The 18,554-nt window shown below is 37.9% G+C and overlaps 1 protein-coding gene across 3 annotated transcripts in view; it reads left to right on the forward strand.

Annotated features, from left to right (window-relative positions):
- The window catches only part of MTHFD1L (methylenetetrahydrofolate dehydrogenase (NADP+ dependent) 1 like), a 144,647-nt gene that overhangs the window by 23,628 nt on the left and 102,465 nt on the right, over positions 1-18,554 (forward strand). For all 3 annotated transcript variants that reach the window (XM_063390103.1, XM_063390104.1, XM_063390105.1), the window contains 7 exons: positions 2,533-2,706; positions 10,200-10,336; positions 11,564-11,610; positions 12,471-12,578; positions 13,480-13,554; positions 14,904-15,006; positions 17,967-18,043. In XM_063390103.1, coding sequence (XP_063246173.1) covers positions 2,533-2,706; positions 10,200-10,336; positions 11,564-11,610; positions 12,471-12,578; positions 13,480-13,554; positions 14,904-15,006; positions 17,967-18,043 — 721 coding nt within the window. The remainder of the gene's footprint in view (positions 1-2,532; positions 2,707-10,199; positions 10,337-11,563; positions 11,611-12,470; positions 12,579-13,479; positions 13,555-14,903; positions 15,007-17,966; positions 18,044-18,554) is intronic.

Genomic DNA, 18,554 nt, shown 5'->3' on the forward strand with positions numbered 1-18,554 from the left:
GGGGGCTGAAATGCTTGAGCTTTTTCTGGGCTAGCATGTAACATTTCTAGAATTGAAGCCTAAAAAAACTATCCATAAATAATACAATTAAAAGTTAAATATGCGACGTCATCAGTGTGATGGTAAAAAAAAAACTTTCAGAAAAAGCATTCCCAACCCTCTCCATGACATTGTGTGTTTAGTATATAAGTAATTACATAATTAATAAATAATGGTGTGTATATATATACACACCATAATATAATATATATAGTATAATATATATTATGTAATTAGTAATAGGACTTGCATGTATCTGCTAACTCTATAGCTTTGTCATTTTACTTTTAAATGTAAAGAAATTTTAGATGGAAAGTATCCTGTAATAAAATGTAAGCTTACAGTAATACACCATGTTGTGTGGAAACAGATGGAGTTTTCATTGAAAGTGAGGCAAAGCTGCTTAAGCACTAAAACTAAGAACATCTGCTTTTTGATTTCTGTGAGATCTGGGTTGAAGTATTTCCAAATATATTGGAAATGGAATGGAAAGTTTTCTTACAGTACGCAGTAAAAAAAAAAAGTCAGGTGAGTATAGGTAGACCCTTCCTCCATCTTTTACATTTTTCTGCATTTTGTAAATTATCACTTAGCATTGTCAGTGATGGACTTCATGCTTAACAGCTTTCAATCATGCAGAAGACCCACTTTTGCACATCTCCAACAATACTGAATAACATAACATATTGAATAATTCTGATATTTCCAATACAGAAAATATATTGTCAGACTAAAAGAGTCAGCTACAAATATAGACTTCTAAAGTCCAGGTATAACCAAAACTTTAATTTCCTGTGTTTTAAGAAAATATGTTTAGTAGGAGGAAAAAAATGCAAATTAACTTTGTCATATTAGTCTACGTCTTTCTCCTCTTGCTAAATGCATCAATTATTTTAATGGAGAATAGTCACTCTGAAAATTTTCCTTTCTTAGATCTTTAGGGGCCACACTACCACCAAGTTAGCAAGAATTGAGTTATTTATATGTAGTAAGTTCTGAGTGAAAACTTCAGATGACTTTGCCATGTGATGTTCGTAAGCCACTCCATCTTGTGTTCTTGTTAAATTTTTATGGCTAGTTGTGTTTGAAGTCACACCTAAGAAGCCAAAGGTATATCCTTCTATGAAAGAAGATGCACTTAGTATGTCTTTGAAAGAAAGCAGGTTCCAGGTTAGTGCTGTGATTGAGTAACTCCTTGTCATGTAGTACTGGATTATGTCATTATTTAAGTGAGTGTTTCTGGATTTCACTTAGCTGCTGCAGGGTGCAGAAGGGGGATACTTAATAACTATAAATGAATAATGGAGCCAGCCTAGGATTTTCTCAAAGAATTGCAAGCAGTTAAGCTGGCACAGACTGATCGTTTGCTGGTGGATACAGAATGGCCAAAGTCTGCACACAGAGTGGAGATTTGGGAGTAGTCTTATATTCTGTACTGGTGGATATTTAAGGTCTTGCAGGATGTTTGAAAGTTCAGGGCATGAGCTTTCATGCCATTTCCAGATTCTGTCTTAAAAAACTGAAACTACTGGAAGAAATTTAGCCTGGTTAGGCTGAAAGTAATTTTTAAAGTTATTTTTGTGGTAATGTGAGCAATTCAAAGCCCAAGGAGACAACTCTTCACATCCTGTATACCACCCCTGGGCTTCTGTGCTTCAGGAGCTTACAGCTGCTACACGCTGGTGTGGACATGATGTGCAGCTAGGTCAAGCACACAAATGAAAAATCCATGGAGTATTAAATCCAAGGACCTCAGGTTGTCCAGGTCAGGAACTGCAGATACAATAGAGTGTTCCCTACAGCCACATCCCCTCAGGGAATGTGTGCTTGCCTCAGCTGCTGCTCACCCTTGCTGGAGGTAGTTCGTAAGCTCACTGGATGTTTTGGCTGAGCCCTGTGCTTTAGACTCCTGCTGTGTGGCCATTCTGAGTTTAGCTGTGTTTTAGAAGTGCATGGGTTGGTCTTCAAATGCCTGGTTTCCTTTGGTGCCCTCGTGGAGCAGAGGCGATGTTGGCGCTGCCCTCGCATGAAAGGCGCTGCATGCACAAGCTTCGGGTTCAGCAGATGTGTTTGTGTGACTGCTGGCCAAGGAATGCGTGCACTTTTCAGTAAATTGTATGTGCTGAAATATGCTGTGAGGGAGGAGAACAAAAGGGAAAAACAAACTTAGAAACATCCATTCCAGTGGGACGTGCTTGAACATCCAGGAGACACGTTTCTAGCTTGATATGAAAGCATTACGTAATATTTGGAATCTGATTAAACAAGAGCTCTCTGTGAAATCGTTACAATTAACAAACACTGTACATTATTTTCAGTGTTATATTATTAGGTGTTAGTTAATATTTAGGTTTGGTTAATAAAATGTGAGAGAGAGTTGAGAAACTCATTACAATAACTCCATTGTTGGATTATTTGCTGTTGTTTTGTGCTCTGTCGTCGACCACCTAAGCTGAGAGAAATCTCCTGGCCCTTATTTGTTTTCTTTTCCAGTGATATTGAGATTTCCCGAGCACAGAGTCCAAAAGCTGTTGATGTACTTGCCAAGGAGATAGGATTGCTTACAGATGAAATTGAGATCTATGGCCAAACCAAAGCCAAAGTACGTTTGTCCCTGCTGGAAAGGTTAAAGGATCAACCAGATGGAAAATATGTTCTAGTTGCTGGGTAAGAATGCTATGTAATGTCATTAATGTCTGCTGTTTCCACTCTTATTAATATAAACATGCAACTTACATCTTTTTTATACTCTGCACAAATAAGAATCTTGAATGTTTTAATCTGTATGTTGCTCTCTTATGAAAGTGAGCAGGTTTTGAACTTTTTTGAAGCAACATAGCTGTTTTCCCAAACTCTTATTACTGAAGTAAAGTATATTTTATAAAAGGTTATTTGTATATATATATACAAATATATATTTGTATATATATATACAAATTTATATATTTGTTCTATGGTTCTGTGGAATGTTGGTGAGTGGAGTTTTTCTTACTGTTTTATCAAAATTTTAAATGTTTAACTTGGATATTTAAGGCTGCTTGTATTGTGGCTGTTTATAAACAAACATTAACAGAAGCTACATGCTAATCTGTTGATATTAACAATAAATACTTTTTTTACTGAAGAACAGATTACAAAGTTTAAAAAGACATGTTTTTTCTCTGAAATGTAGACATGTCTCCAGGCAGGCTTATCCTGCTTGCTTTTCCCACGATTACAGCAAATGCAATACTCAGCAGGAATTATGCACTTCTCTCTTGTGAAGAGCTTCAGGTTTTTCTTGCATTCAGTGACACAATCTTTTCATTTTTTCACCTGGTTTACTAAGTGGAAATTTCTACTTGTGAACAAACATGTGAAGGCTTTCATCAATATTTAAATTGCAGTATGTTCTTTATATTCTGAGTCACTCTATTGGTTGCTTCATTTTAAGTAAAACTACTCAGGTTTAAAATGCGGTTTTGGCTGATCCAGAAGGAGAAGGGTGCTGGTAACTGCCTCGATCTACTGATTCCTCACCTTGGCTATTGTTTCTCCACTGTTTGCTTTACTGCCTTCCTGTGGGAACAGCCTGGATTTCTGGCACTGTCTGGGATGGAACTGTTGTAGACTCAGAGACTCAATGTCACAGAAGTGAGGCAGATACGAAGATACGAAGCTTTCCTCAAAGCTGTGTGATAGAAGTCCAGCATAAAGATATTCCTGGAGGATGCTGGAGCAGTTAAGAGAAGGAAATAATAGCTGGTTGAGCTTGGTTTCCTTTGGCAGAGTTTTGTTTTGTTTTTTTTTTTTTTGTGGCATTGGAGAAACAAAAACAGGTTCAGCATTTGACTGAGTTTGAAGAAAGCTGCTGCCATGTATTTTCATGCTCAGGATGTCAACAGCATCAGTTGGTCATCCTGCTGCAGACCAATCCAGACCTCCCCAGCAACAAACCTCTTACAGAAGAAGAGGTTTGAAGATATCTGGAGGTGCAAAGATAGCAGGTTGCAAAGCCCCATTGGGGTGGATTTTAATTGTGTCAGATTGCATGCAACAGTGCTTATATTTCTTCACACTGCTTTGGCTCCCATTCTCCTTCAAAGAAGGTATCTCAAGCAATTGTCACAGAAAGAAGTGCATCTACATGTGGAAGAAATGCAGAAGTTTTGAGCAGCAAGATGAAAAGCTGGCAAAAAGTAGAAAATTGTATCCTCTTTTACATTTACATAAAATGTAGCAATACAGAATGGTGTTTCAGAAACAAAGGGCTGGCATTGGTACCTATCCAACCTGATGATGCAATGTGTTGCTATATTTGTAACATCTCTGAAGTCATTGCATCTTGTGGGGTTAGTGGTTAAAGCCACATCTGCTGCAGGAGTGCCTGGGCAAGGTCACTATAATAGTGGGAACATTCTCTTCTGAGAAAGTTCAAAGCTTGACTTTGAAATATAGTACATATAAAATATACATATATTGTGTGTTTATATGCTCTCAGCTGCTCTCCTTTGCTGAAATGGCTGTAGCAGATGCCAATGCTTTTAAGAAAAGCAGTGAACTCTGTCTGATGGGGAAATGTTCAATGCAATGAAAACTAAGTATCATGGAAGTGTGGAAACTGGAGAGTGAAATAGTATCCTCATTTGCCTTCATTCTCCCCCTTGCCAAGGCAAGGTCAACCAGAACCTGCCATCTGGATTATTGTGTTTGTTCACAATACCAAAGATACTTAAAAATTCTTTTAGAATGATGCAGTATAGGTCTTCAGAATAAGTTTCCGGTGCTTCAGAGGAAACATTTAAGATATATGCTTATACTTATGGTTCTGGTGGAAATATTTGTAATGTGTGATGGGAGCTTCTTGTGCGTGAAGAGTGCAGTTTGTGTGTGTGTGTATGTATTCTAGAAACTGCAAAACCTCCAACCTCCATCCATTATACAGCCAGCAACATTTGTGCCTTTAATTGCACAGTCAGATTTGAATGTTTCACAATATCTAGGAATTTATAAATATTTGCTGTAAATGCATGTTTAGTTTATTTCTGATATGCTATAGACAAAACTTCTTGTTCTGAACAGCAAAATGCAACTGAAGCATATCTTTTTATCTCTGAGGATAGTTGTATTTGTGGTTCTTTAAAAAATTGCTAACTGCAAAGCCTTTTTTGTTCTTTGTAAATGCAAACAAATATGGCTAAGTGTCTCATCCAGTATAAACTTTGTATGCTGAAATATTGCAGTTTGATTAACAGATCATGACACCCAAAATAGGATGAAGACTTTATTTCTTCAAAAATTCCACTTACTTCTGTATAGAAAACATTGTTTTCTCTTTTTTTTTTTTATCATTCTTTGTGTTTGGCTTGCCATAGGACTCGTGTTGAGACAGTGAGGGGGCAGAGCCACAAGTTATCATGGAGTAATTGGTTCTTGGGCATCAACTGCCTGTAAACAGGAATTTAGGGTGCTAAATAATGTAAGATGAGGAAGAATAAAAAGTGGGAAAATTATGAAATACAATGCTGCTTTTAACAAGAATTGTGTTAGATTTTGAATGCTTGACAATTTAAAATCAGTACTCTTCTCCTCACATTAATAGATTGTTCTGTGATGAACTACCTTTTTAGTAAGGTAAAAATGGAGGAAAACAAAAATGGATTGTATTTCTTTTTACTGTGTCTCTTGGCTGTGAAAGCTAAGAAAAAACAAAAATTAGAGGAAAGATACAGGGAAGGTTAAGAGGGGAAAATACCCTTGTGTTGATATCCTGAATTGTCTGACAGTCCAAAGTAAAGTCATAGTTGAGACAGTTGTCATATATTGGTCACGTCATTACACAGCTTCTGGTTGGGATTGGCATGTAAGAGTCTGTAGTTGATTATGAGAGTTTGTAGTGGAGGATTCCTCAGTCTGTCCCCATCTTTATTTAGTCATTTCAGCTTCATAGTTATCTCTGTGCTTTTGGATTTGAAAGCTCCAGCCCCAACCTGAGGATGCCACTGCAAGATTGTCATAGCCTCATCTCCATGAAGTGACAGCAGTTGCAACACTTCTGTGCTCAGAAATACATTTCTGACTGTTGTCACCTAGGATGGGACTTGTACATGGGTGGGAACTCAGTTGCCCATGGCCTCCCTAGCCTGGCTTTGCAGGTTCACATGTGGAACTCATGAAAATCTTTGAATCTGCTGATATGTATGAGTTGAACGTAGGAAATTGGAAAGAGAGTTGTCTCATATCCAGTAAAGTTCTTGCTGGAGTCACAGTGGCTGGTGTAGCTGTGAGGAGGTTACAGCTGGTGCAGTATATGTCTCCCTGTTTGTTTATTTTCTCTTTGGGAGACCTCATGTAGCTTTCCCACAGAAACAGCTCTGCTGTGAGCTAATGTGATGTATAACAAACAAACAAAAAGTCTGCATATTCTTATCTTTGTTTTGATATACATAAAGAGAGAAGGCTTTCCAATGTTAGGGAAAACTTTGCCAAGGAGCTGATGACTGCTTGGTAGGTGGCAAAGTTTAAAGCGGAAAATTATTGGGGGATTTCTGTGTTTTGATTGAAAACATACTAAAGAAATTTGAAGAATAATGCAAATGGCTGTTAAAGTCTCTCAAAGTTCATTAAAATTCATTACATTTTAAAGGAGGTCTTTTCTCATTTTGCATAAAGTTAGAACACAGCATTGCACAGTTGAGCTAAAGTTAGCCATTGGCAGTTGTAATTTTATACCCCTCTGAGCAAGTGACCTTAGCTGCAAGAGTGTGGGCTCAGTAGTGTAGCCAGCAAAAACAGCTCAATATCCACAAAACAGCCTAAGTGGATTATTTTATTTATAAAACCCAATCAGAGTAGAGCAGGTACAAAAGGGAAGATATTTAAAATAAGCTTTCAAAGAAAAATTACTGGAATAGAATTTTATTTTAATTTCAGGCGCTTTTTTTTTTGCTTTTAACTAAAGTTTAAAGCTGAGGTTTTGGTAACTGTTGAAACTAATAAATAACTGTTTAGCTCTTGAGGTTTCCTGCCAGATAAATCAATGAGCAGTGGTGTGTTTCTCCTTTTGCTTTCTGGAAGAAGGTCTATCTCATAGAAAACTCCCAGTTCTTTTTGGTTCAGGTTACAAAGTCGTTTTAGAATAGGCCAGTCGAGTTACCAGAGCATTTTAGAAATGTGGCGCTTGATTGTGTGTTGTTTTCTTCTGTGACAAGTAGATACTATTCTTTGTGCTACCAGCATGCATTCTGGTTATGCATTTGTCAATTGTAATTTCCTTTCCTTTGCTGGATAGGAGGCTGCATCTTTGGTTTTACTAGTTTCATAAGAGATGTAAAAAGAGTCCCTGTGTTGCTGTGTGTGCCAGACCAGCCACCTGCTGAACACGTTTTGAGCTCAACCAAGTAAATAACTAGGGATGGTGTCTCTCTGAATTCTCTTGACTGTGAACTTCATATGTCTGATGAGCAGGAATGGAGATAGCCACCAACAGGATGCCCTGCAAATGCAATTTTTTCTGTTAGTAGTACAGCCATTGTATGCACTGAGTTTTTTGGGTCTGTGGAAAGTTCTTTACTGGTAACTTCCAGTAAACAATTATAGGTGTCTCTTTCATAGTGGAATACTTTCCTTTTGGGTGTTTTGTTATTGTTTTTTCTTTTTGTTTCTTGTTATTATTTTTAAATAATTGATAGCTTCAAGAGCTGTTACCTTGTTAAGTCTTTGAACACAGTAAAGCCTCAGGATTACTCATATATTCCTCAAATCTGGTTTTAATGCACAGGAATAAGAGGATCAAGTAAATGAGATTAGGACAACAGACAAAAGTGAATGAGATAGTAGAAGAACAAGGGGTAAGGAGAAACCATGCTAAGAATTATTTGAATGGGTTTGGGGTAACCAGTGTTAGAACAATAGTCAGAAGGTGGAACTGGTAGTAAAAGTGAGTTAACCTGGCTGTGGTGCTCTGAAAGAAACACATTTGTACAAAAGTAAGGATCCTGGGACAAAAAGAAGGTGAGAAAAAGAGTGGTGGGAAAAAAAGAAACTATCCTTGTGGCAACAGAAAAACCCTGAGGGCTCCCTGTCCTGACAATGTTGAGATTAAAAGTATCCTTTCTTCTAGCAACTGCAAACTTGAAAGTAGAAGAAATGAAGTAGCATTCTGTGCTCTTGCAGTAGATCAGAAGAAAATAAGACAGCCTAGTATGGATAAAAAAACTGCAGGGACCAAAGCTGCTTTTGAGAGTGGATAAAGGATGTGCTCTAAATCTCCCACCTTTTTTTTCACTCTACATAGATACTTTGCTGGAATTCCATGAATTCCTTTTTAAATCAAAGCAGTGCCATTCTAGGATAATAGTCTGAATAGTAAGTTATTGATGATGTTTTAGAATCTGATAGTTGATGAACACAATATTATAAAATGTGGAAGAAAGTTGCTGCAACCAAATGCCTGAAGTAAGTGGCTCATGGTCACATAAGAGTAGATCAAAACAAAGAATTCAAGGAATCTCTTAAAGGTGTACTTAACCCTATTGATTTCACTGAAACTTCAGTTAAAAGACTACTTTTTTCCTGGAACAATATAAAGGTGTTAATTTTACTTGCTTCCAGACTGCCCAAATTTTTCCAGACTTAGCTAGCCAAGGCATCTTTTTTAAAGTAAAAGTCAAGGATCTGATGATACTGTAAAAGATAGATTTGTGAAAAGATAACATTTTTCATCTAGTTTCTTTTGTGGGATGAAGAAGTGCTTTTGCCAATCTGTGAACTGACTGAACAAAGCTGATTCTTACAATTGCATTAATGTTTTTGTGCCATTTGAATTGTGATCTGAGGATAGCAATATCTTGGCAAAATTACTAGTTGGGGAAGGAAGTGTTTCTAATTGGAGCTAGATGTTTCAGCTCAAGTTTTGAGGAGGTCACAGGATAAGGATTCCCCCTTGACTAGGATCCATGTACATGCTTGTATTTCCTTGGGAATGAACATCAGTTCTTAACATCAGCTTCACTAAAGTACTTCTCTGCAGGTAGAAAAGGCACCAAAGATATGAATGGTTACACTTTGCCAAAAAGGAAGATTTGTGTGAGTGGTGTGAGTGGAAAAAGGACTGGGGCTTTCTTCTTTTGCCAATCAGAAAAGAAATGCTGTGCCTCAAAAGAATCATTGAAGTGCATTTTGGAGCCATGAGATGTGTTCATACCACAAGAAAGAAAAACAGAAAGAGAAGAAAAACCCTAGCATCCCCACACACACTTTTAACATTGATCACAAACAAATGTGCTGATGTTGAAAGTAGGGAGATGATCTTTTAAACTGAGGTGTCTCTTATTTGCTGAAGGCTGATGAAGTTTTCTACTTGCAAAATCAGCTGTCATTGCCCCTTTATGAAAGAGGCAAGAATAGAGTCTCCTCTAGGGACAAGAACAGAGTGAAGGTTAGTGTCTCTGCTTTGGGTTTGGAGGTATTTGTAAAATTCTGTCCTATTTCAGCCATGGTCTAAATATGGGAGCTGTAGCATGAGGCTTTTGAGCTTTTGTATGGACTGTGATTGTCATTGTCCCCTAATGCCCTTCTCTTAAATCTCTGAAACAAAAGTGTACAATAAATCACATTCAATTAAATATAGTGAATTTTGTGTCCTGTTTCATTTAAAAAGAAGTTGATCTGTCATTGTTGAGGGTTATGGTGACATGGAAGCTGGAGAGGCATAGTTGAGTTCTACAAACAAAAGTGTTGGTTATTTAACTTAAAATATTCTATTATTTCATTCAAAGTTTGAGCAGTGGGAATAGAAGATCTCATGCATTACTGCAGAAAAATATTAATACATGCTTAGAGTATCGTGATGGATGGTTTGTTAATGAAACTGGTGAGACTTTTGTGCTGTAATAAAAATGTCTAAATTCAATATATTCTTTTTAGAACTTTTGCCAAAATAATCTTCTCTTTTTCTGCTATCATAGTAAATTGCTTAAATAGAAGACACATGTATATTAGCATTCCAGCTTGAGCTGGGGGCTAACATTGTGGCAGAATTTTTGTGAAGATAAAGTAATCTTATTGAAATTTGCTGTACAAATATTCTTCATTGAAATCAAAAGCTCTTAAGTTCTGATATCCTTAGCCAGGCTGACATCAGCAAAGAATTTGATTAATCTTTTTTCTTGTTTTTCTAGAATAACCCCTACACCCCTAGGAGAGGGGAAAAGCACAGTCACAGTTGGTCTTGTTCAGGCGCTTACTGCACACCTTAACATTAATTCCTTTGCTTGTCTGAGACAACCTTCTCAAGGACCTACTTTTGGAGTGAAAGGTACATAATATTTGCAGAATCTATGACCTCTTTCAGATTAAAAGGAAATACTGCTTTTTTCCCTTTTCAAATTTAATTCTTCTTTTTTAGTTTCTTTATTCCTTCACTCAGTGGATTGTCCCAGTAGTAGCATATTTGATTTTTTAATAGATATGTAACTAATAGATTAAAGTTTCTTGCACATGACTTCCTGTGAAAGGTTCATACCTATGTTCCTGCAATTAACATTGAAAATGCCTAAACATAATGAAAGGCAGAGGGTTGTAATTAGCCATGAGGAATTTCGTGTGGGTACACACCCTTCCAGCCACCCCTCTACTTGGAGACTCTTTAAATATGTTTCTAAATATTACTGTAATTATTCCTCGAGAAGGAGTCCACATTGGGTATTACCAAGCAGTACAAGCAGTTTAGGAGTTGTGGTTCAGCTGTGTCAGCAGCACACATTTGGCTAGGTCTGAACCTCTTCTCTCTGTTCTCCTGAGCTGTCCCCTCTAATCGTGGGCTGCTGCCTTTTTGCCTAGAAACCCTGTAAGAGCCTGAGGGCCAGGTAAGACCCAGCCAGATGTCAAACCCATTTTTAATGCTGATAGGAAGTAATGCAATCTTTTTTTTTGCCATTTCTCAGCTGAAATTGGTGCCTAACTGGGCAAGCACTCCCCATCTGCTCTGCTTTGCTTTGCTGAAGTTTAAGTTAACAAGTTTGGTTTCAGCTGGAAGGCTCCTGGTGCTTGGTGCTTCTCAGCCAAGACTGGTGCGTGCGAGTGCTTTAATCCCTCCACTCAACTTGTGCATAGGCAACAGCAAATTTCTTTGCCTGTACCATGTGAGGTAGAGGAGAAGGAGTGCTCAGGCGAGGGTGTGAGGGTTTCATTCAGCAGCAGTGCTTGCTTGTGACTGCTTTGTCCTTTCACCCAGCAGCTGCATGTGCATGACTGTGTCCTACATCTGGGCAGGAGCAGAGGGTGGTAGCCCTTACATAGCCAGAGCCTGCACCACCCATCATGTGTAGGCTTTCATTTCAGAGCAAGAATTCCCTTTTTACTACCTGCTGAAAAAAAAAGCCAGCAAGATTAAGGAAATCATGTTTATTTGGGTGCATCGCTGATCTTCTAATAGGAATCAAAATGCCAGAAATGTGTCATCATTGCTGTATGTTTCACTTTGTGTGTTTAAAGATGGTTGGTTTTTCCCAAAACTGATGTGACCGTGTGCTTCCCTGTGCAGGTGGAGCAGCTGGAGGTGGATACGCTCAAGTGATCCCCATGGAGGAGGTGAGACAGCCTCAACTTGCAGTCTGTGATGAGGCTTAATGGGCACGATGGTATTCACCTGAAGACTGGACTTGATGATCTTGGAGGTTTTTTCCAACCTTCACGATTCTATGATATTCACAGTGCTTGTTTGGAAATGTGTGGCAGTTTCACACCAAGAGAGTCTTAATTTAGAGCTCAGCCAAACCTCTCTGTGGCCAGAGCTGGTGAGGAACCACCTTGACAGTGCACAGCTCGTCCAAGCAGGATTGTAATGTCAGCCCTGAAGTGCCATTAAAGCTGACCTTCCAACTCCTTCTGTCAGACGCATAAAAAATACACTACCTGTGTAACACAAGTCTTCATTTAAGATGCTCATTTCAGAGTTCTCACAAAACTTCGTTTGTCAAACTTTGTATCAGCAAAGTTCATGCCTGTGAGGTTGGCAGCTGTTCTGCAGCTAAGAGAAAGCTGGCATATGGCCCCAAAGCCAGGATGCATGCTGTGCTCTGGGGCAGATTCAGCAGTAATCCACACCTCTGGTCCAGGTCAGTTAGTAGTTAGTAACACGAAACTGATTCAGTATTAATGATGTGGAACTGTACCTCTTGGCTTCTTGTTCCTCAATCATTTAGCAAAGAATGAAGATGTTCTTGGCTTTGTTTGGCTACACTTAGAGTAGTTTACCATGTACTCAGATGAAAACAAGTCCTTCATATGGCCCTGTGTATTTTCACCTGGACATGTTTAGCCTGCCCTGGCAGCTGACTAATCAGAGCTGCAGTCTCAAGGAGATAGCAACGATTTGTGCTGCTAATTTGTCTTTGTGAATTGAATTAAATATTTTCTTATAAAGAGATCTTGTTGTTTCCCCCTTCTAGTTCAATCTTCATTTGACTGGAGATATTCATGCTATAACTGCTGCAAATAATTTGCTGGCTGCTGCTATTGATGCTAGGATCTTGCATGAGAATACTCAATCTGATAAGGTAAGAGTTATTTTCTCCTATCCAGATGACATTTTTTATTTTCAGTTTTTCAGTAGACTGCATTTCAGAGAAAAACATGTTGCTTATCATTTTATAATTTCACCATGTGAACGGTAACTGTTGCTGAAGCCATTTTATGTTCTGCTGGGAGATTTTCAATATACAATGTATTTTTCTGGCAAATAGCTTTCATAAGGTAGTCTTTAAGGTCATCTCATGCCCAGAACATTGACGCCCATTTCTGACTGTACTAAATTGTGTAAAACAGTCTGTTTTCCCTACCTATAATCCTATTCTTTTTAGAAATTTGAAGACTCACTTTTAAGTTACAATTTGTATTTCTGATGTATAGTCAGGTATGATGTACCTTAAGAAGAAGGAGTTATAGGGAAAATAAATTAGATCCTTGTCCTTCTGCTAAATATATTGTGACCTTAAACAAATCTTAACTTGGGGCTTTAAGGGGAAGGGAGAGGATCAAAGAAGTCTGCAGAATTAAAACTGAGCAGAGTTGTCATATTCTCTTTGCTTGGTATGTTTGTACACAATGTACAAGTGTACATTTAGGCCGGTTTGGAAATTATAATCGTAGCTTAAATACTTTGGATCTTAGTTAAAGTTTTAAAAGGTTTCCAGTTTCAAATTTTTTTTTTTTTTTTTTTTTTTTTTTTTTTTTTTTTTTTTGGTGAAATGGAGAAAACCAATAATTTCTGGCAATTTGATTTTAGACTGTTAAGTCATAGACATGGCTCAGAAGCCTGCCACCTTCTCAGAATTGTTTCTTATGTCTCTAACCACAACCTATGTGTTTAGGAAATTCTTACTGAAATTAGGTGGAATGAATTAAAAAAGCATTAGCTTTTTATAACATTTTCTTTCAACTTCTTTGTGGTTTTTCTAGTCTTTGTATAATAGGCTGGTTCCAGTAGTTAATGGCATGAGAGGATTTTCTGCTATTCAGCTTGCCCGTCTGAGAGTAAGTTGTTAATTCAGTCTCTCCTCAACTATGATGTCTCTTCATGAAATGTATTCACTTACATAACTTGCTTAAAATTATTTGATGTATGATACTGAGTTTATATAAACCCTCATGAATATATCATGTCTAGACTTTTTTCTGAAAGCATCATCCTTGGAGTAATAGGATCTGGGTCTGATATTATTTTTATAGCTAATATTTTTGCTATTCTTTTCTCCTGAAATAAACCAGTGATGTTTTTAAATTCTGTCTTTTCTGACAAAATATTAAAGTTAGGGTTTTTAAAATACTTTTCCAATTATGGTATAGTCACATCTGACAGCTCACATTCTTTGGTTTTGCAATATTTTCTGATTTTGAAAGTTTAATATAGCACATACTTCTGAGGTTTTATTGATGTCAGTTTGACAGTGTTCGTCCTTCAAGGGGTACACTTGCATGCTCAGTATATTTTTGCATCCCATCTTGCTCCCTGAATGCTTCCATAAGAGCTTCCTGTGCAATTCATGTATGAATAACATGTCTGGATTTGAGAGTGCCATTCTGATGAAAACCTAGAGGGGAACATGGTCCAGTAGTGTAGGAGAAAGAGAGTATGAACCACTCGGATATGACCCTTAAGGACAGCTCCAGTTCTTCTGTGGCGAGTTCCAAGTTTGTTGTTGGCCTGTGAGTCCTGACTGATCGTGTTTCAGTCATGGGATGGCAGCAGGCAGCTGCCAAGTGCACTCTTGGAATTTGGGGGTGGAAAGAAGGATAGTGATAGAAAGAGGTAGTGCCAGCTTGTGTTTTGATGGCGGGAAAAAGAGTTCTCGTAACACTTTAAGTTTTTGTGCTGCTCAGTTGAAAGTCAGTAAACTGAAATGAGGATGATGCCTGCTTGACTCTAAGGCAGAGTCAGGCTCAGAGATTGTTCCATAGGAATTTGGGGATTTTTTCAATTTGTTCTTGTTTACACTGTTACAGATAACAGGTTAGGGAAAGAGAGGGGTGTTTGCTTTATTCATGACATACCAACTATCTCCGTATTTGAAATGGATTTTTCTCTTCACATGAGCTGCAACTGAGTAAATAAAACATTTATAACATTGAAATACATGAATCATAATTTCCAATATAATTGAATAATTTTGCTGTGAATTATTCTCAGTGTAATGATTTCTTATATCTAACAAGATGTCAATTGTAAAGAAATCACTATGGGATCAGGTTGCGTTTTTCTCAAAACAGAATTACTAAGATTGAAACACCTCACTTACATGTGTGGGGTTGATAATCCAGAGCAGCTACACCATTTGAAACAAATAAGCCATTTCATTGCACTTCTTGAACTTGCTTGTGTGTAGAGGCTGGGAATAAACAAGACTGATCCTGAGACTTTAACAGAAGAGGAGATCAGCAAATTTGTGCGCCTTGACATTGACCCGTCAACCATAACATGGCAAAGAGGTATGTAGTCAGTATGCTTCTCTTCATCTTGGATTTCATCATAACTTATCTCCTAATTTGCTTAATTTTAACTGAATCAGAGCTGTTTCTGCTCTGACAGCAAGAATAACCAATTTGCAAGTGGGAAGTGTGGGTTCATAACAAATACAGGAGCGGCATGTTGCTCTAAATTTGGTCAAGGATCTGCAGTAACTCAAGAGACTTTTTTAAAATTCTGAAGGATAGGTTCCTTTGACAGTTTAAGTACATCCCCAGTCACTCTGACATTAGGTAATACATAATTCCAGACATGTGAAAGTGTCTTTTCTCTGCATTTTACAAATCTTAGCCATTCTTTTCATGACTGTGTCTGTTATATTTCGAGATTATTTGTATTTATTCTTCTTGATTTTGGTCCCTCATCGTCCCAAGCCCAGCAGCTTGCATAGCTCAAGAGACTTAATAGGCTTAAGGGATTATGTGTTTTTCTGATTTTTGAAGTCTCTTCAGTTGTTTGCTTCATTTGGAAAAAGAGATGAAAGATGTGGTACTGTTGCAAAGAAAACTGATATCCACTCTGATACCCTTAGACAACTCCCCTCTGCTTTTTCCAGGTCTCTTGCTGGGTCAAATTTCAGTGTTTACCTCAATTTATATACCTATCTTTCTCTTCCTTAGGGAAGTAAACTCTGCATAAAGTTTTGAGCTAAATACCACTGGATTTTATTTTCTTTCTTAGTACTCAAACGCTGAAGTTATCACTGTTGAATGGAACATAATGTGACGCTTAGAAAAAAGGGTGAATCTATTGAGAAGGGAGGAGTCTTGGCCATGCTTTACTGTGCCCTTTGTGTGCATGTCATCTCAGACTTGGGATATTTTTCTCAAAATAATTCTAGGGATGTGGCATAAGGTGTTTTTTATTAGTCACACAGTGTGTCTGGAAGAGACCTGTATTAGGATAAAGAAGTAATACAAATGTTTAGTGTAATATGACTCCTCTATTTTATCAGCATGGGTTTGGGAGGAGGCAACATTGCTCAACAGCTGTTAACCTCAGGGGAGTTATTTAATTAATTTCAAACAATGTTAGTGAAATTTCTATTCCACACAGCTCTATGCAATGTACATACCTTAAACATTTTAGAAAAAAAAATAGGTTTGGGAATGGTTTAGATAACTTGTAGAATGTTTTATTTAGGGCTGTTTCTGCAGTCCGTATGTCTATGAAGCTTGTTACATACCAGGGAATTTGTAGGGGAAAAGAGCTAAGCTATCAGATCTTCTGAAAAATATCTTAGTCAGGACCTGTTTCCATAGAAGTATCACAAACTTTCAGTTTGTTGTCAGCTTACACTAACTTGAAAATGTAGAATACACTGAAAAGTGGGAAAGCTTCCCCCTTCTTTGTCTTTCCCTCAAAGTTAGATTTTGTTTACATCTCTAGAGGACAAGAAAGTGGATACATTAAACCTGACACTTATTTGAACCTGAACCTTAGTGAAAGGTTTACTTTGGGTAGAGGAAGAGGGAAGATTTGGAGAAGGAAAAATTGCTTTTATGGCAAAACCAGTTATTTCTTATTTTATTACTACTTACTGCAGCTATTGGTATTTTCTTGGGGAGTGAATGACCGCAGTGAGAAAGTAAGTGTATCTCAGTGATCAGGAGTGGCAGGAGCAGTTACAATTTCATGGTGAGGGTGTTTAGGTTGCATGATTTCACAAGGAAGGTCCAGATAAAAGAGCAGCTCACTGACTGTCCAGGCTGATGGGGTGCTAAGTTCCTGCTTCAGGAGTGCCTGCATAGACAGGAGAGACATTTGGGGCTGCTTAAGCCGTGTTGTGAGGCTGAGCTTCCGAGGACTAGAAGGGAGAAGTTTGTGCTGGAGAGATCAGCTTGCCATATGGCTTCATAGTGCCATATGGTTCCACAGCTTGGTGCAAGGCTGCAGCTTCCATGTACCAGGCTCTGTCCTGCAATTTCTGCCAGTAGAGTAGTATTTTAGAGCGTGACTGTGTATATATAGAAACCAAAATGAGTTGGCCAGATCTGAGTTGCACCATCCCTTAAATGGAATTCCTGAAGAAATAAGGGGCCTAAAGATGGAGTATAGGGAAGTAGGTATGTATGGTATTTACAACAGCCCCAAGAGGGGGGAAGTGACTTAAATCTTGGTTTTCTCCCAGCTCACTCACAACCCTGAACTGGGGCTGTGGACATTAATATTCTAAGTCCCTTTTGTTCTTGGGTAATTATGTCATCTTTTTCTGTACAGACAGAATTTTTTTTAATCTCCAAAAGCAGCAGGAAAAGTGGAAGGATCTCACTTACCTTGAGTACTGACAGCTTCTCTGGAGGTTTCTGGACTCTCCACTTGTAAATGAACAGGCTCAAGTCTACCAGAAGACTGAGTTCATTGCAAAGCTACAGGCTGAGCATACCAAGAGTACCTTGCACCCTTTATTTTAGGATTGGTGCAAACTTCAGCATTTCTGGGACTACAGAGAGAGAAAAAAAAAAAAAAGAGAGTCTGTTTTTTCATTCTTAGGAATGTGTGTGAAAGATACTTGTCAGGAGGAACCAATCTGACAGTGTAATCATCCTTTAAAAGAGGAACTGACCAAGTCTAACCAACGTCATACAGTCTTAAAATCAATTCTTAGCAAATCAGTGATGAAGCAGACTATTTAAAGTAGATCTGGTGCTAAGACAGATTTTTCTCATGTAGGGAAAATACTAAATTGTATGTTAGAATACTAAGAATCTCTTAGCTTCAGATGCTGTTCAAATAAACTTTATGTGAGTTGTTTCAACCTGTCGTCAAATGGCATCAGAAGGGAGCAACCAAGTCAGTGCCAGTGCTGATAGCAGAAGTGTGGCTGAATCTTATATGTGTAACAAAAACAGGTATGTCTGGAAAAACCCATATTCCAGAGGCCTTGTTAACATGTTTTGGTTTTGCTGTTCCCTTTTTCCAGTGGTGGATACGAATGACAGATTCCTGCGCAAAATAACAGTTGGGCAGGCAAATACGGAGAAGGGATTTGTCCGTCAGGTACGTAAAGGTGGTTAATAAATCACATTCTGGACAGGCTTTGTGTTTCTGAGGCTGAGAGTTCCTGCAGTTCTTTCAGCATAGTTTGAATTGCAATACTGACGTCTGTTGCTGTTGTGTAGTGATCTTGCTGTGAAACTGATAGCGTTAATGAGTAACTGAATCTGAATTTTCAGAAACAGAAACCAATGCATATTCTACAATGTGTCAAAAGCACTTAAAAAATTGCATGTGTCAGGGGTTTAACACTGTCCTATGACAAGATGCCTTTATGCCCTCATAAAGTTAATTTGTATGACTTTTAATTTTTTATTACATCTCTGTAACAATTTATGTAGGATACATGTAATTCAAATTACATTTAAATTTCATTTTAAAAATTGTTTAAAAATAAGCTTTTTATTCAGAGTTCTCATTTCCCTGTCAAGCATCTCAGCTTTGGAATCTGAACTGTAAGAACTTTGAGCATGTGCTTGCTTTTACTATGTGGGCTTGACGGGATAGCTAAGCA

The sequence above is a fragment of the Prinia subflava genome, chromosome 2 (genome assembly GCF_021018805.1).
Source record: "Prinia subflava isolate CZ2003 ecotype Zambia chromosome 2, Cam_Psub_1.2, whole genome shotgun sequence".
NCBI lineage: Eukaryota > Metazoa > Chordata > Aves > Passeriformes > Cisticolidae > Prinia > Prinia subflava.